This window comes from Doryrhamphus excisus, chromosome 8, assembly GCF_030265055.1.
Source record: "Doryrhamphus excisus isolate RoL2022-K1 chromosome 8, RoL_Dexc_1.0, whole genome shotgun sequence".
Classification (NCBI taxonomy): Eukaryota; Metazoa; Chordata; class Actinopteri; order Syngnathiformes; family Syngnathidae; genus Doryrhamphus; species Doryrhamphus excisus.
The window spans coordinates 1,855,713-1,880,859 of NC_080473.1; the positions used below are offsets into that span (position 1 = coordinate 1,855,713).

The 25,147-nt window shown below is 44.2% G+C and overlaps 1 protein-coding gene across 1 annotated transcript; it reads left to right on the plus strand.

Annotated features, from left to right (window-relative positions):
* The first annotated feature begins 1,547 nt into the window (after positions 1–1,547).
* bcl9l (bcl9 like) lies at positions 1,548–24,425 on the plus strand. The gene is made up of 9 exons (XM_058079322.1): positions 1,548–1,944; positions 15,186–15,300; positions 16,497–16,900; positions 18,278–18,400; positions 18,635–18,815; positions 18,898–18,982; positions 19,696–22,018; positions 22,106–22,360; positions 22,451–24,425. The coding sequence occupies exons 3-9, from the start codon at positions 16,582–16,584 to the stop codon at positions 23,626–23,628; spliced, it is 4,464 nt and encodes a 1,487-aa protein (XP_057935305.1). The 5' UTR covers positions 1,548–1,944; positions 15,186–15,300; positions 16,497–16,581; the 3' UTR covers positions 23,629–24,425.
* The last annotated feature ends 722 nt before the right edge of the window (positions 24,426–25,147 follow it).

A 25,147-nucleotide genomic window follows, 5' to 3' on the forward strand; every position in this document is an offset into this window, starting at 1 on the left:
AACGGGGAGATGATGGACGCGGATAAAGTGGCTGACATTTTTATGAGGAGGAACAAATCAGCACCACCTGCTTCCAGGACATCTTCTTCTTAATCTTTAGTTGCAATATCTATCTTCCCAGCATCATAAAGTGACATGTGACCAAAGCATGTATTTACTCAACTGCAGAGAGCACCAGGCCGTCATTCATTTGTATTAATTAATTCTTATCATCCTGCAATATTAAATAGTTGTATACACAGTAATGTGGGCTTAAGTGAAAAAGGATGGAGTTTAATGGAGGTGTGGTGTTAAAAAAATAGGATAAAAAGGTTTTTTTTTAATTATTGGACACGGCGTCGATTAGAAAAGAGGAGATATCAATGCATGCTTGATTCATATCTTTAAAAAAGAACATTTAAAAAAATGACCCAACATTTTTCTTTAAATTATTTATTTATTTTATATAAATAGGTTTAATTTGGGGAATTTTGAAACTCTTGCAACTATTGAGTGAAGGAATGTGGCAGCATGCGTAGTGTTTTATTTTTAATAAATTTGCAACAATTAATAAACTTGTCATGAGATTAAAAAAAATTACAAAATGTCTATGTGGGGGAGGGGCGCAAAATGAAAATCAAAGAATGCAGGGGGCCATTTTATTGAATAGATTTTTATGTCGTTTTTTAATCTTGTAAAATGGCCCAAAAATGTTATATTTGACGGGGGACCTATTCATTTTGGGCCCTTTGTATTGAGTTGTGGACTCTACTGAGCAACTAAACAGGATAACCCACACAGAAAGTTTTCTAGATCTTCCAGAATCTACACCTATTCCAGGTGTATTTCTGTTTTCATGTATTCCGCCTCCGGGCACGCCCACCCTGCTGTGATTGGCCCCACTCAGCTTCTTCACTTTACAACTCGCACTTGGGTACGCCCATATAAGGAAGTCCTGGTCACTGTGACATCACAGGGAGCCGAACAACCACTCTGAAACAAATCCTTCACAGATATCACTAACTTCTTTCAGGGCTCACTTCCAAATATGCAAAGTTTAACACGAGAATACAACATTCTAACAACATTTATAGGTCAAAAAAGAAGGAAAAGACAGGGCTTTATTAGTATCACAATTTCAGCTTCTTCTCTTTACATTTTGCCTCCCTGCTCTAATTGTCCCATTTTACTGTTTTTGGTTTTATTTGATTTCTTCAATGTATAAGCTGGAAGTATACCCTGTGCCACAATTTGGTGTACAGTTTAGTTGGAAGTAGAATGTATATCAGGCGGATGGATGGAGTGCCTTGCCATTATGTTATTATTATTGTTATGGTTTCTGTTCTGTATCACACTGACAGTGCTGTTTCTAATATTTTGCCTGCCACGTGCACAGTCGCTGCATGGTAAGGTCATAATATTAGACACAGTATGAAGTGTAGTGCAAACTACACAAACTCGAAGAAACCTATTAAATTCAAACCTTAGAATAAAGGCTTGTAATGGATGTGATGTGGAATGTGTACCTAATGAAGTGTCCGGTGGGTGTCACCGTGGGAAGTCCACAGTGACATGAGTCAGTGACTTACGGATGCCGGTGAGGACACTCTCGTGATTGTCAGCGGCTCGATGGCGACTCGTCCTGCCCTCCTTCACACTCTCGCCGAATGGGAGTCATGAACTGCTGCAAGGTGACGCGTCTCCTGATTTCGACCCAAACTTCCAACTAGACGCGCCGCGGCACTCTTTGACCGCTCTGAGGCTCCATCGGACGGACAGCCCGACTCTCGCCTGCCCCCCGGACCCCCCTCCAGCAACCGGGACCTACCGCGCCAAGCAGTGCGACCACAAGCCAGCCGAGAGAGCGGTGTCGGCGGCGGCCACCCTGCGGGAATGTCGGCCGGGGCCGTCGCTCCAGACGTCGGCCTCCTTCCTCGCGTGTCACAGTAGCGCAGCCAGAATGAGGTAGAGTACGCAGCGTGTTTTTGACTCTTAACTCTCCCGCACACACAACAAGGTCTCTTGAACTTTGTTAATTTAATTTCAATTAAATGTTCGCGACGTCAGTGGCAAAAAGTTTCGACTCCTGTGAGCAAACGAGCGTCCGCGCAACGAGCAGCCCTAGCGCAGCAGTCAATTAGCATGCTAAGTTAGCATGCTAGGTTAGCGGGGGCTCGCTGACGCATCCGCGGGGAGCTCAGCTCGTAGGAGTGGGCTTCCCCCCCGGCGGTGAGCGTCCTTAAAAGCTCCCTCTCGACAACGGCAGAGGCACTCGGCTGGCTTCACGCCCCTCTAGCCGGCCGACGAGTGAGTCTCATAACGCCCCCCACTACTCTGCCCACAGCTGGTTCGTATTAGCTTGTCAGCTAGCTCGTGACAAGACGGCGGAAGCGACCGTGGAGCGAAGCCGCGCTGTGTGCGGTGACAGGCGGCTGTCACTTCCACGAAGACCCCGCCTGAATGGGGACGCAGACACGCTGCTGACATGCCGTCTTGACACTTTTACCGGCGCCACCAAGCATTTTATTACTTTCAAGTACTTGTATCGGACATTTTGGTAGGTTTCCACTTAATGACAGTGTATATAAGTTAATCTTGTCTGGAGAGAACCGGTATGCTGTGTTTGCTCTCTGCACACAACAAAGCACCAGCAGCCTGTTGCATATGGTTGCCATAACGCTGCTGCAGCTTTAAGTGCACAGCCTGCCTGTTGTATCTCCCATATCCCAGTCAGCTATATTTAGCACCTAACAGAGTTTGCAACTTGAGCCGAATTGTCTTGCGGAGCTCCAGCACACCGCCTTGCTTTGCACTGGTGCTGGTGGAGGGGAAATGTGCTTAATCATGATGTTTTTACTACATATTGTTGTGCGTTTGTTATCAAAAATTCAATATTTGGCCAACAGCTCAGGGGGAGGTGGGAAAATGACTTCAAGTGTTTACTCTTGATATTGTTGTGTAGCAAAAAAGCAAGTGAGATCACATGAGTGGCAGGAAAAACAACTTCCTGCATCTTCTCTCTACAATTGTGTGTGTGTGTGTGTGGGGGGGGGGGGGGGTACTTGTGACATGCTGTCTTAAATTAAATGACATTTCATCTGAACCATCAACAGAAAACATACCATGCACACCCAACACTTGACACACCATCCTATTCACCAATGTCAAAGTAGCTCTTTGTTTTATTGATATGTAGCATGTTCTAAAAATACCATAAACATGGTAAAATGATTTTTTTTCACCATGAGGGCACCTTTACATTCTGCCATTCATTTGTCATAGGGCTGGGTGGTATGGAGCGAAACTTTCAGTTTATATTCAGGTTGACCATTGATGGATGGTAAACATGGTTTCTACCGTCTTCATACATTAACCTTTATACAGTCTTTTCCGCTGTTCACTCCCACTGTGCAGCCTCTCCTCCTCCGTAGTTCGGCTGAGATCTGCGCTCGCTTGGCGTAGGGAATAGGTTTGTATCTCAAAACTGTGTGTTGCCCCCCTGTGTGTAAACAATAGCGCAATGAATTGGTGCGTAACAAGCTGCCACTAGGGTGGCACCATATTGAAACATGAGACCTCAACATCAAATCCAGTCTATATATTGATATGAACGACATGCTTGTTTTGATATTGTGCTTTGATATCGGCCTAATTTCAAATCAGCGGGATTTGAAAGGTTGAAAAGTGAAAATGCAGATTGACATTGAAGGATTACAGTGGGATCAAGGATCGAACCAGCAACCATCGGGTTGGGGAATAACCACTCCCTCTCAGCCTTAAACAGAATTTAAATGGCGCCACCTACTGCTTGAAAATCGTTTTGACATCTCATTTTATGGGGAAGTCCTGATAGATAGCCTATGTGTATTGGAATAATTGGACTAAATAATAATAATCTACAGCACATGCAAAACTATACCTGCAAGGTATGCTGGGTAACCTCAGTTGTCTGCCCTTCCTCACGGGCCACAGCTTGTCATGAAATGGTGACGGTTTAAATGAGTGGTCTTTTGGAAAGGTAGTCAAATAATAGCGGTTAGTGTCAGCCCAAATGAACAGCGTCATGTGGTGTCTCCAGGCTGTGTAACCTGTGGGCATGCACAGGTGTGTGCCAGGTAACCACATCGTTAGCTGCTTTTCCCAAACCAACACGACCTCATCTTCCTGATATTGTCAGTCGACTTGAGCCTTACAAGTGTCGTGTAGAAAATACTCCGAGCAGCGGGAGTGGGACTCTGAGCTGTGTGCACATGCAAAGCAAACAAGCTGTGTTTGTTGTAGTCATGTGATTGCGCGTTGCCAGTTGAAGGAGCAACCAGCACGGCGGCCTAACGGGCCCCAGGTGACATCTGCAGCGATGTTTAATTCATTAACGAGCGTGGGAGATGTGTCTTGTGTGCAGATGAGATTGGGAATATGTTGTGTTGTTGTTGTTGTTGTCGTGAGTCTTGTCAGTCTCGCAGTGTGACCATCTGTTCCTGGCCGGCACGTGACGGTTATACGCACGATGCGGTTCGCCGAGCTGGAAACGGATAAATTGTGCAGCTGTGAAGGCAAACGGGCGGCTGGTATCTCATCAAATTAACGGCGGTGGTCGTGAAAACCTGACAATTAAACGCAAACCCCCAACAGAAGTTGCATGCATGTGTCTGTGCAGCTGTTTTCTTCCTGTCAGCCGCTCTCTCCGCACTCTGATGAGAGTTGCTCCAGTTGGCGGCCTTCCAAGCATGTGTTACAAAGGATGCCACCTTTGACCCCTGTGTCAGCCATTACTTCCCTGTTTGGAACGGAGGCTTAACTATGAACTAGCGACTTTCAGCGCTGCTTCTTGGCGGGACCGTGATTTGCTTGCAGCTCTGCTTGCGAGTGACGGGAAGCGTTTTCTTGCAAAGTGTCAGCTGATGGTGTCCATCTGACTGCGTGTCTCCGGGCTGCCATCATCATGTATGCTAATTACTTTCCCCCACTGGAAATAATAGCAATACTCTCCTCCAGCGTCAAACTGTCACTATCATAAAATGTTTATTTATTGTAGAGCAGGGACGCCAAACTTGTTTTGCACTTAACGTTGCCCTCGGAGGGCCGGCTGTAAGTGTAAAACTACTGTAAATACTATAAGCGTACAATGGTTTCATGGTATTATTACACATTTGATTACTCTTATCACTTTCATGTAGTAATATTGTACTAGGTCAGGGGTCAGAAACCCTCGACTCCAGAGCTGCACATGGCTCTTCAGCCTCTTTGTTGTGGCTCCCTTTTGCAATGCTTGAATATCCCGAGTAGGGAAAATGCACGTCTTTGTAATGAAAAAATGTCAATATTGTGTGAGACCATGAATGGATGAGCACAAGGATGAGCAAACAGTTCTCTCTCACACAGGTACACATGCAGGAAAAAAAGTCGTACTTTCCAAGAGCTATTTGACATTTCTAAAAACTAAATGAGAGAGAATTTTTAAAAAAAGCGGCACAGGAACTTGTTTGCACCAGTGTAAACAAATAATTTAAGTCTACAGTAATTTACACATACATTTATGTAAGTTTATATCCAATACTAGCAAGAGTACTCCATCAACTCATCTTTTCTTATCTGAACTACATTGATACCCCAAAATTCCCTCCAAATTTGACGGCCAAAACCGTGGGAGACTTATAATTGGCTCAGCATGTGAACTCATCACAGCTGTTGGTCGCCAGCTGAAAGAAACAGGCTGTCAATTGACTGCTACACATTTCTTCAGGCGTCAGGTAGTGAGGTTTTCACCAAGATGATACCATGATAACCCTACTAGTTGGCATCCATTACACATGGACACATGAACTCACTGCACTTCTAGTTCTTCTATTCTCTTCTTAGACTTTATAAGACCTTGTTTTTAATATGTTTTGAGACTTCAGGCCTATTTTTCTTTAGTGGCAAGGGGGTAAAATGGCTCTTTTCATAGTAAAGGTTGCTGACCCCTGTACTAGGTGCCAAGCAGAAGTTGAGTGTATAACAATTACATAATTCATTACAAAGGGCAGCATGGCGGACGAGTGGTTAGCGCGCAGACCTCACAGCTAGGAGACCAGGGTTCAATTCCACCCTCGGCCATCTCTGTGTGGAGTTTGCATGTTCTCCCCGTGCATGCGTGGGTTTTCTCCGGGTACTCCGGTTTCCTCCCACATTCCAAAAACATGCTAGGTTAATTGGCGACTCCAAATTGTTCATAGGTATGAATGTGAGTGTGAATGGTTGTTTGTCTATATGTGCCCTGTGATTGGCTGGCCACCAGTCCAGGGTGTACCCCGCCTCTCGCCCCAAGACAGCTGGGATAGGCTCCAGCACACCCGCGACCCTCGTGAGGAAAAAGCGGGAGAAAATGAATGAATGAATGAATTCATGACAAACTGCTGTCGAAATTCATTCATTCATTTTCTACCGTTTTTCCTCACGAGGGTCGGGGGGGGTGCTGGAGCCTATCCCAGCTGTCTTTGGGCGAGAGGCGGGGTACACCCTGGACTGGTCGCCAGCCAATCACAGGACACATTCAACCATTCAAACAACCATTCACACTCACATTCATACCTATGGACAATTTGGAGTGGCCAATTAACCTAGCATGTTTTTGGAATGTGGGAGGAAACCGGAGTACCCGGAGAAAACCCACGCATGCACGGGGAGAACATGCAAACTCCACACAGAGATGGCCAAGGGTGGGAATTGAACTGGTCTCCTAGCTGTGAGGTCTCCGCACTAACCACCAGACCGCCGTGCCGCCATGCTGTCGAAATTTAGAGAACAAATATGTTTATCAAGAAAGATTATTTTTCAGGATTTTATTATTTTTGCTTAAAAGCTGAGAAGGTAGTCACTCTCCGCTGTGTTCATTTCATATAGAGCACACACACGCAGAGTGAAGCCTCTTGTCATCCAGCCGGTGTAGCACAGATGGCGCAGAAGCGCATACACTTATACTGTATGTCAACGTATCCAGGGCTCATAATTACCCACCTGTTTTTTATTAGATGTTTATTAGATGTAAAAAGCTCAATTCACATTAGAGGCGTCAGTGCGGCGTCGCGTATCCACCAGCGTTATCGCTCCTTTGCTCATTTTACATTAAGGTCACAACTCGGTAATACAACAAAACAAAATACTTAAGTAGCATTGGCTACTTGTGCTAGCCAAACAAAAGGACACGTGATTGTGTCATTAACTACCCGTCATATCTACGATCACTTCAAAGATGAATTGTTCATCATTAATAGTCTTCGGTTGCAGTTATTGCTGGTTACATAACGGGGGTCTTTCAAACTTTAAATTTGTTAAAAAGCAGAAGTTTATTTTGACACCAGAAGCTGTTTCCAGTGTATTTGTGGTGGGCCGCTGGAGTCTTGCTGCTTTGTAGTGGGGGTTGTGGTTGTTTGTGACTTTGAGAGGTTAGTTATTTTTTCCGAATTGCATGGACCACAGGGGTGGTTGACTTTAGATTTGGGTATTTTTAGGACAGGTTTTTGTCAAGAAAGCGGAAAAGTCGCAAGAAGAATGAAAATGTGAAGCGCTAGTAAAGTTGGATAAAGTTGTGTTCGGTGTTGAAGACCCAGCTCACACATGGATGAAAATCAGTCGCCATCACATTCATTGTCTTCCATGTTCCTGGAGGTTTCGCTGTCCCAATATTTGTGTCCACACGGTGCGTGTCCTTTCTAAAGACTTAAGTGGCTTGTGTTATTTTCCGCGTTGTTGTGCAACATTAATGCAAGTTGCAACCTGCTGCCAGGTACGCCAGGGCAGCATTTAATGCTTTGACTCGCCGCCCGGCGTTGGCTGTTTATGCTCTCGTAAAAAGGAGGAAGGGGGACGTCTCAGGTCAGCGCGTCTCGCTCCGCAGCGAGTCCTGCGACATCAGATGCCGGTCGGCCTATCACGGGGCCTCCTCTCCGCGCGTCACCCGCTGGTTGGCCTTCGCTTGTTGTGTTGCCACGGCAACCCGCCACGAAGGCCGCTCATGTGGGGAGAGTTGTTTGTCTACTCGCTTGGCCAGCGCGCACACACTGCACTTTACACCCGGCAAGCGCAGCCGCTCAGGAGGGTAAGCCATGCAGACTGGAGGCGCAATCTGCGGGGCCGAGTAATTTGCTGTTTTATCAGCGATGGGACTGATAACGCGCAACCTTTGTGGGTGTTTGTGCGAGTGGATGATGACCTGGAGTAACCTTTTGATGCACACGTCTCCTCCGATACACTCCAGCAGGAAAACAAACGGGAGACAAGAACGAGCATGTGACTATCAGTAATGACAAAAGTATTTGGACACACCTCTTTATCAATTCATTAACCAGAAGTTGGTCTTGAATCTTGAATCTCACTTTGAATCTTTATTGGACAACTCCGACGTTCTCAATGCTTTGATGACTTTGGTGTGGAAGAACCACCTGAATCAGGGGTGTCCAAATTTAGAAAAAATAATACAACAGGAAAACTAAAAACAAGGAAAAACCAGCAATACATTTACAAGTATATATTCAAAATATTAAGAAAAAAAGGAATAATCTAATGTGAAGGACTCATCATTCTGCCAGAATATTCATTCATTAATTTTCTACCGCTTTTTCCTCACGAGGGTCGCGGGGGGTGCTGGAGCCTATCCCAGCTGTCTTCGGGCGAGAGGCGGGGTACACCCTGGACTGGTCGCCAGCCAATCACAGGGCACATAGAGACAAACAACCATTCACACTCACATTCATACCTATGAACAATTTGGAGTCGCCAATTAACCTAGCATGTTTTTGGAATGTGGGAGGAAACCGGAGTACCCGGAGAAAACCCACGCATGCACGAGGAGAACATGCAAACTCCACACAGAGATGGCCGAGGGTGGAATTGAACCCTGGTCTCCTAGCTGTGAGGTCTGCGCGCTAACCACTCGACCACCGTGCCGCCCAATGTCATAATATTGTGAGGCAAAATGTCATTTTTTTAAAGTAGCAAAGTTGATAAAAGATGGCAGGATTTAAGTGATAATATTATGATCAAAACACAAAACAAAATAAATCAGAAAATGTCTAAGTGTAAGTCAAAATATAATGGGAGTGAAGTCATCATATGTACATAACAATACAACAAGGACATTTACAAGAACAATTTTTAAAAAGTAAGACATGGAAAATGAGAATGACAATAAACCTGTGGAAAACTTAAATTTTAGTAGCATAGAGTTGAAATATTAACGAAAAGTTTGTCGTAATATGATGAGAAACCAAACTTAGATAAAGTTGTAATTCTTGGAAAATTAATTTGGGCGATAGCTTATCACATTGTGATTCAAGGGGACCTATTATGCTCATTTGTATTGAGTTGTGGACTCCTATAGAGCAGCTACACACAATAACCCATACAGAAAGCTTCAGCGATCTTCCAGATTCTACATCGCTTCCTGTTGTTTCCATGGACTCCCTGCTTCTGACCCAGTTTCATTTATTCCACCCCCAGCCATCCTCTAGGTACGCCCACTTTACTGTGATTGGTCACACTTCCAAAGGCTCCCGATACGTAGGTCCGCCTTTACTGAGTGCTGGCAATCTGCAATCTCCCATATAAGGAAGTCCGGATCGCATTGACATCAGGAGAACTCGAACTGAGCGTGCAGAGCCATCCAAAGTTCCAAATGCACAAACCTCATTATCTGACATTATGGCATCATGTAACACGAGAATACAACATTATGGCAACATTTATAGGTCAGAATAGTGGAAAAAGCCTTTGTACGTGCTTTGAAACATCAGTATGCGCCGCCATTGTTGGTGTGAATGTCGCACGTGTTGTTTACAATCAACTCACTGGCTGAACGGTTTGCTCCCGAGCTCTGTTGCAACATTGGTTCTGTTGCTGCTCCGTGTTGCGATACACTCGTTCATAGATGAGCATGTTGTCCAAGAGGGCTTCCTTTATACTTCATCACACAGTCAAACAGTCCTGGGTTTGTCCCATGAAGGCCTCATGGTCCAAAGACAAACAGTAGAGCGGGCCAAGCACATTTCACTTATTTTCCCTCCTGGCGCCGAAGTTTGTTAGGAAACTAATTGCATATTTATAAAAACTGTGTAAATGATGCGGTTGTGCGTCACTGATTGTGTGTCTTATAGTGTTCACTCACAGTGGCATTACTGTGCCCCGTCCATGTTGTTACTTCTTGCTGTCGGCCACTCGGACTCTCATTATATCATTTCGCTCCAAAAATAGTCCGCACGCAGCCAACTAGGAGAGGATGTGAACACCCTGTTACAGCTTTCTCATAGTTGTTTTGTTGTGTCGTCTTCTAAATCGCATCATTCATTCATACACTTGTTTATCACGGTTAATCAGTACCAGAGCTGACTGTGAAACCGTCAGTTTCCAAGGTCAGATTCCTTATTTAGAAATTGCATATTTTTTTAGTTGGAGGGCAAAACATAGTTTACAACCTTCTAAATAGTGTTTAACATTATTAGAACCCTCGAGACATGAAGTAACACCCCTATAGTCACTTTTATACCCCTATGACCCAATATAGCAGACATAATAAGGCATAAATAAAACTCATATGTGTTGCTGTAAATGTGTTCCGATGGTGTGGACAGGAAGTGACATCAGTGGTTTAGAGTTGAGTGTGAGCCTGGTATGGGCTACATCTGCAACAGTAGCTCATGTTAGGGATTATTGTGAGATCATTCAAACCTGCAATAAAAGTCTCTTGTTCCGGCGATCACCTTTACACCCTTGTTACCCAATTTAGAAAAAGATAAAGATAAAGACATAATAGGAGGAAATAAGAATGAATCAGTGATTAATAGACTGATTAATCAAATTAACCCCAAACTATTTTGGCATTCGATTAATCCCTTTGATGTAAATATCCTCTGATTTCAGCCTCTCAAATGTTGCGGACCAAACCACCAATTACTTACACTCTGAACCCCAACTATTAATTATTACTGAATAAAGATTAGACAGACCAAATCAATATAAACAAACAAACAAACTTGCTGCAGCAAGTAATTGATGAGTGATTATTCGATTCATCAACTATTTTAATATTTAATCATTCCTTTTTTATATAAAACTGTAACTATCCTCTGATTGTTACCTGTGAAATGTGAATATTTTTTATTTACATTAAAACTGTAACAGTTACTTAGTGATTAATCAATAACCCAATTAATAGTTTTTGTTAATTTCTTAAAATTTCCCCTCATTAAAAACCTCAAGTGTGAATATTTGTTATTTTCTTTTGAGCTTTAACAGTTAATTGCTGATTAACAGGTCATTCATTTAATCAACTATTTTGGTATACAATTAATCGTTTTTTGATTTCAGTTAGTGGCTTGGTTAACGGATTAATCATCGATTAATTCTTGCTCTAACCACGGTACATTTGTAGAAAGCATTGTTATTGATGTACTTCTTCTAGGCCAACTTTGCCAACCCTTAAACCCAAGTGTACTGTCCAAGAATAGTAGAAGAAGAAGAAGGTTGTCACATTTGTGGAGGTTGCCGCTTGAATGCTTGCTGATTGTGGCTTTTTGATGAATTGAGTTTCAAGGCAATTTGAATTACGCAAACATGACGGAGGCGTGTCCTGTGAAACTGGTGACTGGGTGAAGGGAAAAAGTATACCGATACGGATACTTGCATGTTTATATGAAATTATTTCAAATTAGCATTGTAGGCCTTGGTGGAGGCCTGCAACTCTACCGCCTGTCTTTTACTAGTACGGTGAACATGCAAGGTGTTGAAAAATGCAGGGGAAATAGTTGAGTCTTTTATTGATCAAGTTGCCAACAGTTGGTTTGACCACAGAGGAAGGGCATAAATCAGCATCATGTTCAGGAACACTAATGAGCACATTAAGTCCGGACTTGAGCCGCCGCTGCCGAGACTGGAGAGGCAACCTGTGACGCAAGCAGCAGATGCTCAGGCTGCGTGGAATTAGCAGCTTTCATTTGCCAGTCACCTCGATGTGAATGATCTGGCAGCTGCCGGCTGACAGATTGGATCGCCAGTCGAGAGACGCCGACATGGTTTGGTGTGTTTAGTCCGTGATTGGCGGGCTGCGAGCCGAGCAACGGCGTCTAATCAGTCAGTGTGCACACATCTGATGAGTCATTGCAGCCTGCTACGTATTTTTTTTTTTTTTTTTTTGCATAACAAGCTCAACTGGTGTGTGTACATTTCCAGAGTGTGTCAGCATGTACTTTAGCACCCTAACTGACACTGCAAATACGTCTGTCATTCATTTGAAATGTAATATTAAACAGGTCCGAGACACATTGTTTACTTTTAATATGAACAATAATGAAGTTCAAGTGAGTCGACATTGGTTTTGTTTTATCTGCATGTGCATTGTGCTTACAGGACAACCAATTATTGGATTATGTTAACCTTCAAAATCTTAAGCTTGCTTATCTTTGCTCATGCTGGAACTTCTGAGGCCAAAGTCAGGAATGATGAAATGAAAATATCAATAATATGTAGTGCAACAATTAATTGATGATTAATCAGTTGGAAAATTCATCTTAGTATCTAAACTAAGTATCTAAACTATCTTAGTATTCTATTCGTTTATTTAATCGTTTAAGTAGCTGTGGCACATGTACGTATTTTTTAATTTGCTTTGGAGCTGCAACAAGTAATTGATGATTGATTATTCAATTAATCAAAAACTATTCTAGTATTTAATCATTCCTTTTTTGATATAAAACTGTAACTATCCTCTGATTGTTACCTGTGAAATGTGAATATTTTTTATTTACATTAAAACTGTAACAGTTACCTAGTGATTAATCAATAATCCAATTAATAGTTTTTTTTTCTTAAAATTTCCTCTCATTAAAAACCTCAAGTGTGAACATTTGTTATTTTCTTTTGAGCTGTAACAGTTAATTGCTGATTAACAGGTCATTCATTTAATCAACAACTATTTGGGTGTGCGATTAATCGTTTTTTATTTCAAAACATAAATATTCTCTGATTGTAGCCTATCAAGTGTGTTTTTTTATTACCTTTAGAGCTGCAACAGTAACATTAATTGAATATCCATCGAATTGTTCGTCTGGGCCTGAACTGATTACGGGATTAATCAAAACAACAAGCTTCAGATTAATCGAGGCAGAAAATAATGGTTGGTTGCCACTCTAAAACAATCTGTTTTAATGCAGCCATCTTTTTTCAATGCCGCTGGTCCTCACGAGGGTATGCTGGAGCCTATCCCAGCTGACTTTCATTGAGAGGCAGGGTACAGTCTGTTTCAATGTTTGTTTTAAAGAAACCGTTTAACATTTTTAGCTGTCATATAAGTGTAAAACACGAGTTATCTACAAATGCTACTGCAACAATAAAGGATAAAAGACTTTAAGATTTTAATTGTATTTCCTGCCTAGCAACAATTAGTGCAGCCCAATTAGATGTCAGCATGATCTTAAAATAGTTTTTGAAGTGCGACAATTACGTTCAGTGTCTCTAATTTAATCCCCAAATAGTTGCAAAACTATGTGAGAATCTGATGACGTGTGCGTTTTCCTCCACCAGTGGATCAACACCAGCGTTCACATCTCGCGATGGTGTCGGCCTCCACTCGCTCTCCTTGAAGTGGGCGTCTGGCTGCTATCTTCCAGGTCGCTCAGATAGATATCCCTATCTCCCGTCTACTCGAAGGTCAGCCGCTCTGCGTGTGATTACAGTGCCCCCGCCGCGCGATCCACAAAGCCGCTGAGTCACATTCGTCAAACAGGGGCGACGTCCGACCGGCCCCCACTAAGTTAATGAGTGACGGAGCGCTGGCCCAGCAAACAAGGCGTCTCCTTGTTCTTAAGTTGGTTAATGACTAATTATGGCATTGTGTTAGTCACCCTTTGACAAAGGTGACTAAGCCTAGGCGAATGTTGTTGGCCAAAGTGGAAACAGGAAGTCTTTACAGGGCTTGTTTACAGGCAGGTGGCGCTACATGGGGATGTGTCCGAGCCAAAATGACAATAAATACTGCAATTATAGCTGCCTAAATATGATAATTACAGATATATGTGAAAAGTCGTTATATTAGTACAGTAATTCCTCAGCAGGCATTTTATTTACGTCTTACACGGCTTATTTACTCTTATTCTGTCTACTATATTGGGTTATAAGAGTGTAAAGCCATTTAAAACCAGGAAAGCGCCGTCGAGAACGCTGGACAGAAAAAAAAAACAACAATGCACTGCTGATGTGTGAGTCTAATGAATTTATGTCTGACTTATCTTATTTTATCTCCTATATTGGATAATAGAAATCGAAAGGTGACTATAGGGGTGTTATTTCATGTCTTGAGGGCTTTAATAATGTTAAAAATTGTATTTTGAAGATTGTGAACAGGTTTTCTACGTCCCAACTACCAAAATATAACATTTCTTAATCATCAATCCTACTTGGCGGAAACCAATTAACCGCGATAAAGACATGGGCTACTGTTGGCGCTAAAACACAACTCTGAACCACCGACTTCATTTCCTTGTCTTAAATGATGTCTACTATATTGGGTCATATGAGTGGTAGGGTGACAACAGGGGTGTTGTTTCATCTCTAGAGGGCTGTAATAATGTTAAGAAATATATTTAGAAGGATCATAAACAGGTTTTCGATGCTCTAAGAAAATATTTCATTTATAAATAAGGCATGTTTCAGTTTTGGTCTTATCAGAGTCGTAATGGAGGTGGGATGTGTCTTGTGTGGGCGTGGACTCGGCAATGCTAGGACCGGATGGGGAAATTTCCGACAAGCAGTTGTTGCAGGAATGCCGCGTGGCCGTGTCGCTTGGTTCTGTGTGAAAGAATAAACGTGCTACGGTTCTAGGCTAGCAGCTAACGTTTGAAAGAGTAAGGCATGTGGGCAAGGTGAGTCAGATATTGCTCCAAGCGTTGTGGAATGTCTTGCCTGCATTTGGCAACGTGTGGACAAAGGGGAGGGACCCAGAATGCTGCCGGGCTACTTCAGAGCGTCAGTCCCCGCCCACAATCCCCAAGTCCAAACAATCTGCCGGCTGGCTGTTAAAGACACAATGTGTTCACCGTGCGAGGCCTTTGCTCTCTTATCAGCACTCTGTAGGGTCCGCCCTCCCAGAACTCTTTGCCGCTGTTGGCACCAAGGCTGAGGAGGATGGCAGGGTTTGTCTCCAAGATGGCTCCTGATCTCCTTGTCTCCTTGACGTCCAGGTCCACGTGTGTCCACTGACGCCTGACGAGGGAGGAGCAGCAGCAGCAGCAGCAGCAGCAGCATGGCGGCGTCAGGCCTAACACGGAGCCTCAGAGTGTTTCCAGTCAGCCACAGGTTGGTATCACATGTCATTCTTTAGCTAAACAATGAAACCCCTAAAGTCAAATGGCTCTGAGGTTGTACCATTCCCAATTTATACAACTATCGGGCAATTGCCGGTGGAGGGTAATATTATGACTGCTGAGCTTCTTTTTACACTTGTGTGGGAGTTAAAAAGGAGCGCGTATGACCTGCCTTTGTTTCATAAAGCATCGCTGCATCTTTGCCATTTAAGGCTTCAGTGTGTGAACAAGGGCTAACTTCTTTTTACACTGCATTTCTGACATGAAGCAACATTACCACTTGGCCACAGGAAAAACAGCATTTTTATGGACTTTGCGTCAAAATATTAAGAGTCATTCATTTTCATTTCCACTTGAAAGGCAGTTAAGACACTTAAAAAGTGACAGGCGTGAGCTACTTTGGTAAAAACACAGCGTTTTAGAGGCGTGATGCTTCAAGATGAAGGGTGGCTAGCTTCTTCTTACACTTGCAAAACAGTTAAGTACATTAAAGTGACATGAAGCAACATTGTGGCTTTGTCAATAAAAAACCCAGCTTTTTTAGAGACTTTATGTTTCAATATTAACAGAAGTTGACTTCTTTTTACACTTGCAAGGTAATGAAATGTGCTTAACCCTTGTATTATGTTACGGGTCAATTTGACCCGTTTCAGTTTTTGTGTTAATGACCCTAGATGAGGAAAAGTCACAAAATTTCATGAAGAAAAAGAAAGGATAACCAGTACTTTGGTCAACACAAAAACTGAAACGGGTCAAATTGACCCGTAACATAATACAAGGTTAACTAGCATGGTTTGTTAACAAATCAGTTTTTGTGTTAATGACCCTAGATGAGGAAAAGTCACAAAATTTCATGAAGAAAAAGAAAGGATAACCAGTACTTTGGTCAACACAAAAACTGAAACGGGTCAAATTGACCCGTAACATAATACAAGGGTTAACAAATCATGCTAGTTAACCTTGTATTATGTTACGAGTCAATTTGACCTGTTTCAGTTTTTGTGTTAATGACCCTAGATGAGGAAAAGTCACAAAATTTCATGAAGAAAAAGAAAGGATAACGAGTACTTTGGTCAACACAAAATGAAACCTCAATTGTGGCATGAAGACCATTAAGTGACAGTTTGATATTGCATCATATAATTCATTGTGAAAAATTCACAATCTATAATTATTTGTCTCCCTCAGTGTTGCCTGATGGTAATGTGAGCTCCAATCAAGGGCCCAACGTTTCTCCTCCAGCGGTCGTGAGTTTCTCTCGGCAGCCAATCAAATGCTTACTGACAATAAACTGGCCAATCATGGCAAGCAGCTCAGCGGTGACGGACAATCTCAAATAGCCGCCGTCAACCTGCAGGCTCCACCGCAGCAGCAGGCGCCCGCTGCTCACTTGGGGCCCAAGAGCCGACTCGGCACCGGCGGGGGCCATGGGGTCCACAAAAGCAACTCTGTACCGAAGGCCGCCAGCCAATCGGCGAGCAGCGCCGGAGGGATGGTAAAAACCAAAAGCAAGCGGGAGAGGAGCGTCTCTGTGGACTCTGGTGATTCGCGACATGCTGCTCCGAAACCCCTGGAGGCCGACGCCAAGGCAGGTGAGACATTTTAAAGCTTGCTACACACACATGCGCTCACTTCCTGTCACCTCTATATCACTTTGATCTCTACAAAAATTACGTGCGCTCACCTCCTCCGGCAGGAAGTGCTGAGGCGTAAGGACAAAAATGCCCCGACCTTTTAAGAGGAGCGGCAGAATCCCCCCTCGCAGCCCTGAAGGCGCTGATAACGGCGCTGACGTGTCTCACATATGAAAAAAAAAAGGCTTTGTCAAGGCTTTGTCCTCGCTCACAAGGTCACCAATGTAGTCAAACCAGGGAGGTCAAAGGAGTTCCCCTCTCGATCTGTGAAAGATGTCTCATATGCAGCACTTGAATCGCAGGGAAGTCCAACCTTTTTCCACCGAGGCCCATTTACAGCTGCTTTTGATTTGTCACCTTTAAAGATACACAGTAATCCCTCGTTTATCACGGTTAATTGGTTCCAGACCCAACTGTGATAAGTGAATTTCCGCAAAGTAAGACTCCTCATTTCTAAATGTAATATTTTCGTAGTTAGACCATAGACAACCTGTTTACAACCTCCCAAATACGGTTTTGAACATTAGAGCCCTCTAGACATCAAATAACACCCCTATAGTCACTTTTGCACTCCTGTTAACCAATATAGAACAGATAACTAGATAAAACAAAACATTTAAAACAAAAATACGACTCATGTTAATGTGTGCTGCTGTAGATGTGTTCAGGTGGTGCACACAGGAAGTGATGGTGGGGGGGTGCAGAGTTGAGTTTTAGCTCAGCATGGGCTACGGCTGCAACAGTAGCCCGTGTTAGGGATTATTGTGCCTATTATGACGTCATACAACCCTGCAATAAAAGTCTGGTGCTTGTGTGTCTTACTTTAGTGTATCATCTTGTACTTCATTTAGTCTTTTTATGCTTGAAAATGCTTCAAAATAAAACATGGAACATATATTCCAAATATGGAATCTTTTTATTTAATGTGCTTTTTTTTTTTTTACTACTAGGCTATGTTTAATTAAGAAACAGCACGATTTATGACTTGCATTAATTTCTTTTTCTGTGCCGCTTATCCTCACTGAAATCGCAGGGAACTGCTGGAGCCTATCCCAGCTGACTTCGGGAGCGAGGCGGGTTGCCAGCCAATCACAGGGCACCTATAGACAAACAATCATTCACACTCACATTGATATCGATGGACACTTATCATACACCCAAATTAAACCTTATTTTGTGACAAAATGTCTTTGCGTACATGAATAATGTTTGATGCAGCTCTTACACAAATTTTGACATTGTAAAATTACCAACTAGCAAATTGAGGTTAGATTTCCTTGGCTTGTATTTGCTGTCTGCGAGCTTATTCCCATGTTTGTCATGCGTGTCTTGAAGAGGGTGTGACACGCAGTAAGCGGCGCTGCGTCCTGGAGAAGAAGCAGCCATACAGTGGAGATGAGTGGTGCTCTGGTCCTGACACGGAGGAGGATGAGGACAAGCCACGATCCACAACTCATCGTGAGTCCGTGCCGCGCGAAACATGTCAGCGTCAGTAGTTGTACTATTTGTATTTGCAAGGATAATCATGGGAGTGTACAGGTACTCCACACATGCAGTGGAATAGAAGAGCTTGATGAAGCCCTTCCATTTGATTTGACATGTGGTTTAGGTCCATCTGGTGGTTACCTGGTGTAACTGCAACAATACACTTGGGTACTTTATCAGGATATTTGACATGTTTTCTTTTGGTAGGTGAGCGAGGACTGTCAGGTCCCAGGCAAGTAAATCCTGATCATCCGTCTGCTGGGACCACATCTGAACCTATAATGGCTCGTGGACCCGGACCTGGACCTGGACCTGTGCTGAAGGCGGGGCCACCTCCGCCATCCTCCCAGCAACTGCTGTATGTTTTCACAACCAGCCTGGCCAACAGGTACCATTTTACACAATAGTCATTTTTAATTGTAATTCTATTTCATGAATTATACTAATGATCCCAAATCTACTTTTAACAGTGCTGCAGAAGCAGTTATGAAAGGAAAGATGGATTCCATTCTGCACTTTCACCAGCAAAATGTTCCACGAGCCAAGCTGGAGCAGGTCAGACATCGGCAACGATCGCCAACAAATTCAAGAAACATATCTTTTGTATGCTATGATTCTTACGCTTTTATAAATTCAGTGTAAATTCAGAATTTCAGAATTCAATAATAATAATAATAATACAATTAATAGTTAATTTAAAAAAAATTACAATCTAATATGCATTAATCTAAATTAATATTTAATGTAGGAGGAGCCATTTATTTGTATCATTTTATATTATTATAAATATTATTTATTTTATATATTATATTATATATTTTATAATATTATAATATAATTTTATGGTCATATTTATTAGTGACACCAAAAAATAATCTACAATATAATATGTATTAAAATAATATTTTGTCATTTTATTTTATTTATTCCCTTTTGGCGTTTCCCTATCAGGGAATGTATCAGCCAATGTTTTTATTTGGGGGGGGGGGTTACATAGCATCACTTTCTTTTTCCACTCCACTGTAAAGTTCAGCTTTACAGATGCCATGTCAGCTATGAAAGTGGTGTGTGTTGTAAAACAGTAAGGATGGTTACAGCTGCTCAGTGGTGTGACAAAAATGGTTCTATTTGAGGTACAGCGTTGATTTATTGAAGGGATACCAGGGCATTGATTGGGCCGCATGTCTGGGGGGGCGATCTGAGGGTACCAACTGTGGTGCTACTAATTTCCCAATCTTACATTTTTTTAATTTTTTTGTCTGACAAAGGGTTACCAACCAGGGAGGATCTTGGAGAAGGTGAACTCCAGCTCATCTCCACCCACAGGCACCCCGAAATCCAAAAGTGCAACTCCACAGCCCGTGTCTGCGGGAGGTGGCGCCCCCTTGTTTGCAGCAGGAACACCGACATCTGCAGGGCGTTCTGATAATGACTCCCCTCAGACCAGACTTGGTGGCCTCTCTGGTGGCAACTGCGTTCTCTCAAGTAGGCCGGAGGGAGATGGCACAGCCACACCTGTTGGACCGGTCTCAGGAACTGCACACGGGGAAGGTCTTCCGGTTGCTTCTCTCTCTCCATCGGGGAGTCCCTCCATCTTGTCTGCACATTTACAGAGTGACACAGGCCAGAAGAGTGGCCTCGGGAATGCCGGCAGTCTTTCCAAGGAGCAGCTGGAACACAGGGAGCGTTCTTTGCAGACTCTGAGGGACATAGAGAGGCTGTTTCTACGCACTGGAGCCAGAGGAGGACCTGGTGACACCAACAGTCATCTCCCAAATAACGCTACCATTGTAATGAACAGCGGTAGTACTGACCGAGGCGCCGTCCTTGAAGACGGTGACAATGGTACAAACACTGGAGATTGCAGTAGTAGTAGCAGCATGGCACTCTCCGCCTTGGCCTCTATGGGGGCCATGAAGAAGTTGGAAGAACCACTGCAGTCCATCATGTCTCAAACACAATCACTCGGTGCTGCCACTGACAGCCCCGAAATGGACCCTCACCACAATCTGCCACAGCATCCACATCATCAGATGTCTTCACCTGGCCTTGACATGGGTCCTTTACTCGGACTGGAAGGGCTGACCCCAGAACAAATCGCGTGGCGTAAACTCCAAGAAGAATACTACCAAGAGAAGAGGAGGCAACAGGAAATGCAAAATCCTCAGCACTTTAGAATGATGACTGAGATGGGAATTCATGGAGGCCCCGTGATAACGAGGGGACCCCCACCCCCATATCATAGCAAGCCTGGAGATCAACAATGGGGTTCTGCAAATATGATGGGAGGAGGAATCCCTGGAAATGTACGAATGGCGGGCATGCATCAAGAAGGGCCCGCTCGTCCAAAGTTCTTAGAACATGCACAGAGGGGTCCACCAGGTGGTGGGGTGTTTCCTGGCAGTCCAGGAGGACTGTTATCTGTTGATGGTCTACGACCCCAAAGGCCCACCAGACCAGGGATTTGGCTCAACAACATGGATGGAGGAGGTTCGTTTCCCGGTTGCTACCCTCCTCAGCACTTGCAGGATGAACCAGAACTCGTAACTCGTGAGGAATTGTTTCGCATTGCGGAGAAACAGCACATACAGGGGCTCCCGAGGTTTGAAATTGAACGGATGCTTGCACAGCAGCAACAGGGCTCAAGAATTGTGGAAAATCCCGGTGGCCCAGACTTCTCCACTTTGGGTATGGCCCGAGACCCACCTTCGAATCAAGGGGATCCGATGGACTTTCCCGGTTCACGGGAAATGATGGGCTCTCCTGTAGGGGGGCCTCAGGTAAGAGACTTAATGGACTCTCCTCTAGGGAGCAACCTCTCAATGCACATGAACCCACAGATGAATATTCAGCAGCAGCACATGACTCTCTCTCAAAAGCTCAGAAGGGGTGCTGGAAGAGGGGGGGCTTTAAGTGACTTTTTCAGTCCTGGAGAAATGGCAAGAATACGAGCCTCACAGAACGAAAGAAGAAATGTGGGAATGATCCCTGGACCTGACGGACCCTTTCGTTTTCCACCTCATGGCCCTTTCTCCGGTGGACCAGGTGAGGGGCCGTATCCTCAACAATCTGGTCCCGACATGTTTGGGCCTGAGCAGGAGGGTCGTAATCAGATGGGTGGTACGTCACGCCTCAGTCACATGCCAATCACTGGAGATCTCAGAGTGGGACCTGGTCCTCGGCATCCAACCGACCCATCCGTCAACGTTCACCCACTGAGCTCTCCGACGGCACAGCATCCTCATCAGCTCAATTCTCCGTCACTAAACCGAGAACCACCAGCTCACCTTCGATCTCCTTCTGCTCCAGGGCAGAAGTCACCCTCCATTATTGCCTCTGTTGGCCCTCACCCTCCTCTTCCACCTGCTTCTGGTGCAGGGACACCTTGCTCGTCTTCAATGAAGTCTCCCCAGATATTAGGGACTTCGAACCACGACTTGCACTCGCCTTCTGTCTCACCTGGGCGACTCAAGTCCCCAGCCATGGCTATGGCTTCTCCGGCATGGATGTCTCCTAAAACAGATCCTTCAAGTCCAGGCGGTCCTACTGTCGGCAGGGTAACGGGCAATGGAGGAGGTCATCCTGAGACAGGTATATATTTTTTTGAAAATCCCATGTACTGTAGTCATTGAACCATCTTCTCTTATTGTGATGACATGTATCTTGTGTCCTTTGCAGGGCGATCACTACCCCCTAGAAGTTCCAACTCTACCCCAAGCAGCCAACCAGGCTCATTGAATCCCGGTATGACATTTACGTCTTCGCCCGATGCCCCGTCATCACAGAACCCTCTATCGTTGATCATGTCTCAGATGTCCAAGTACGCCATTCCCAGTTCAACTCCTCTTTACCACGATGCAATCAAAACGATTGCAACTTCTGATGATGAGATGCTGCCTGACCGACCTCTTCTGCCCGGCGTCAGCATCAGCGGTATGAACTCAAAGGGTCTTGTTGATATTTTGACCACTGTGAAAATGACTTACAACAAATGTGTGAATGCTGGTTTTGTCATACCAACAGGAGGCATGGGGAACCCTCCAAACTCCCAGATCCTGGTCTCCCAGAGTTCTATTGGTGCCCACAGTGATTCCCAAAGCCCCTTGGGAATTGCAACCCAAGGTCCACAGCAGTTGGCCCATGATTCCTCAGAGCGAGTGTTGTCTTCCCCAAACCAAATGGGCCTGCCGCTCATGAATTCGGCCATGATGGGAGGAGGAAATGATGAACTGGGCCCTTGCAATGTTTCGCCCATGTCTCAAAACCAGATGGCCGGATTTGTCCGCATGCAGCCATCGTCTCATGGGCGTATGCGTTCACCTATGGGAAGAATGTCACAGAATTTCTCTCAGGCCAATGAGGATATTCTGCCACCTCAGCAGCTGCACCTGCTTAGTAAAGACCCTCACCAACGCCACGAGTCCTTCCCACCACTGCCCATGGGAGACGGTCCGGATCTAAGTGAAGTCATACGGCCCACTCACTCAGGGATCCCTGAGTTTGACCTCTCCCGCATCATTCCGTCGGATAAGCCCAGCAGCACTCTACAGTATTTCCCCAAGAGTGAACCACACCAGAATCCAAACCAGGGCTCAAATCCACAGCAGCCCACTCCCCAGCAGCTCCTCAAACACTTGTCTTCCTCTGGTCCTCAACATGGAGGTATCTCCTCATCCAACCCCCACTTGGCCAATCTACAGAACATGATGGCTGAGCAGCAGCTGCCACCTCACCCCTCACATGCTGGGCTTGGCCAAAGCATGGGTGTTCTTCCTGGGAACGCCAGGGGAATAATGCCTGGTGCGGGCATGGGGCCCATGTGCCCACCTGGGCATATGATGGGAAGGACAGGCCCCATGGGTCCCCAGCAGCAGCTCCAGCAACAGCAAGCCATGATGGCCAACAGTCTTCTCCAGCATCCTTCCAATCCGTATCCTGGAATGATGTCATCTCAGCAGCACCAGCACAACCTGATGGCGCGGCAGAGCGTGATGATGATGCAGGCCAAGCAACGTGGCATGCCCATGCCGGGAGATCCCTTTGGCCCCCAGGGTCCTTTGATGTCCCCTCAGGGTCCCTTGATGGGCCCTGCCCATGCACAGACGGGAATGATGGGACCCCAATCCCTCAGACAGCGGGGAATGTCTCTGGACAGCCCCATTGGCTACGGCCCTGGCGGTATGGCCAATATGCCTTTTTGATCCACCTCACGTGGCCTGTAAAAGCGTCTCCATTACATTAGCATTGTGTCCAAGCGTTTTCTTTTTGGTTTTTTTTTATTCTCGCTTGAAATGTTAAAACTGTACATCAGTAATGATGATCTCCATTGCTACTGAGTTACATGTTGGATATTTAAAAGCACTGTACAATGGTTCAATGTTAAAATCTGAAGCGCTTTTCTAAAATACTGTAAAATATGTACATCAAAGATGTGCTTGTTTGTCTGGAATCAAGTGGCAGATACAAGAGGAGTGCCTAGAATTTCTATTTGTTTTTTTTTTTTTTGCTGATTCGTTTTCTCCAGCTACCAAAATGTTGCGCAAAATCAAACTCCCTTAAAAAAACCCAACAAAATAATATATACCTGCTGTATATAAGATGCAATTTGTGATTGTTTGCACTCGTTCTGTATAACTGTGTTTTAATAATAGACGTCTAATGAGAATCTCTATGGTGGTTTTAGTCCTTTTGGGAGGCAACAGGACATGGTTGCGGGAAAATAAATGAAAGCCTTAATAAGTTTGTGTGAAAACTGTCTTGTCAGTCATCCAGGTCATCATATATGAGTACTAATGAACCAATTGATGTAATAGTAGTAGTGGTTGCCTACCAGGCATGGTCGGCATGTACTCCCTGTGCTTGTGTGGGCTCTCTGGGTGCTGTGCCTTCTTCTCACATCCCCAAAACACGCATGTTACCTTATTTGTTCATGAGTGTGAATATCAGTGTTTGTCTATCAAGCAGTAATTGCGACGCCTATAAAAATGTTTACATTTGACTCTAATCTGGCTACTGACGGTATAGTACATAACATCAATTTGGTTGCGGAAGTGACATTTTTACCCATACTCGCACAACACAAACAGGTTATCACACAATGTAACTGCACCACACAGACAATGTGGGTAGTAAAATCAAAACTAATATACATGCCAAATAATAGTATTGTATACTAATGTACATGTTAGGTAACTTCCTGTTGGGGAAGTGTGCGTGACGGCTTCCCAGCATGTCTTGCTAGTTATGAAATAGTGTTGTCTATCCCATTAACCACATAGTAGTGGTGTGTGACACTGCTAGATTTGGTATCGATCCGATACAAAGAAAATACAGGATCAGTATTTTCTTTGTATTGACTCACCAGTATCGCAGATATCCACACTGATACATTTTTAAAAGTTAAGCACAGCCAGGTTGCATCTAGAATGAAAACGCTGAAGTTGGACAGGAACCCAACTGAAGTATCAATCTTTTTACATTGGTGTCTGTTAATATTGATACCAACTATGGAATCGATATTTGGATCGATCCGCCCACCACTACCGCATAGTCTGTGTGTTCTTCCACGTGTTACGTGATTGCACCCTGAGTTAAGTGAGCATTTGGATTGATAAAATCTTGCTGTCTTAATTAAGGAGATTATGGAGACTATAAGAACAACATGACGGCTTTACCCACAAAAATTACCCAACAATACAAATGTACAAGGAGCTCACCTGT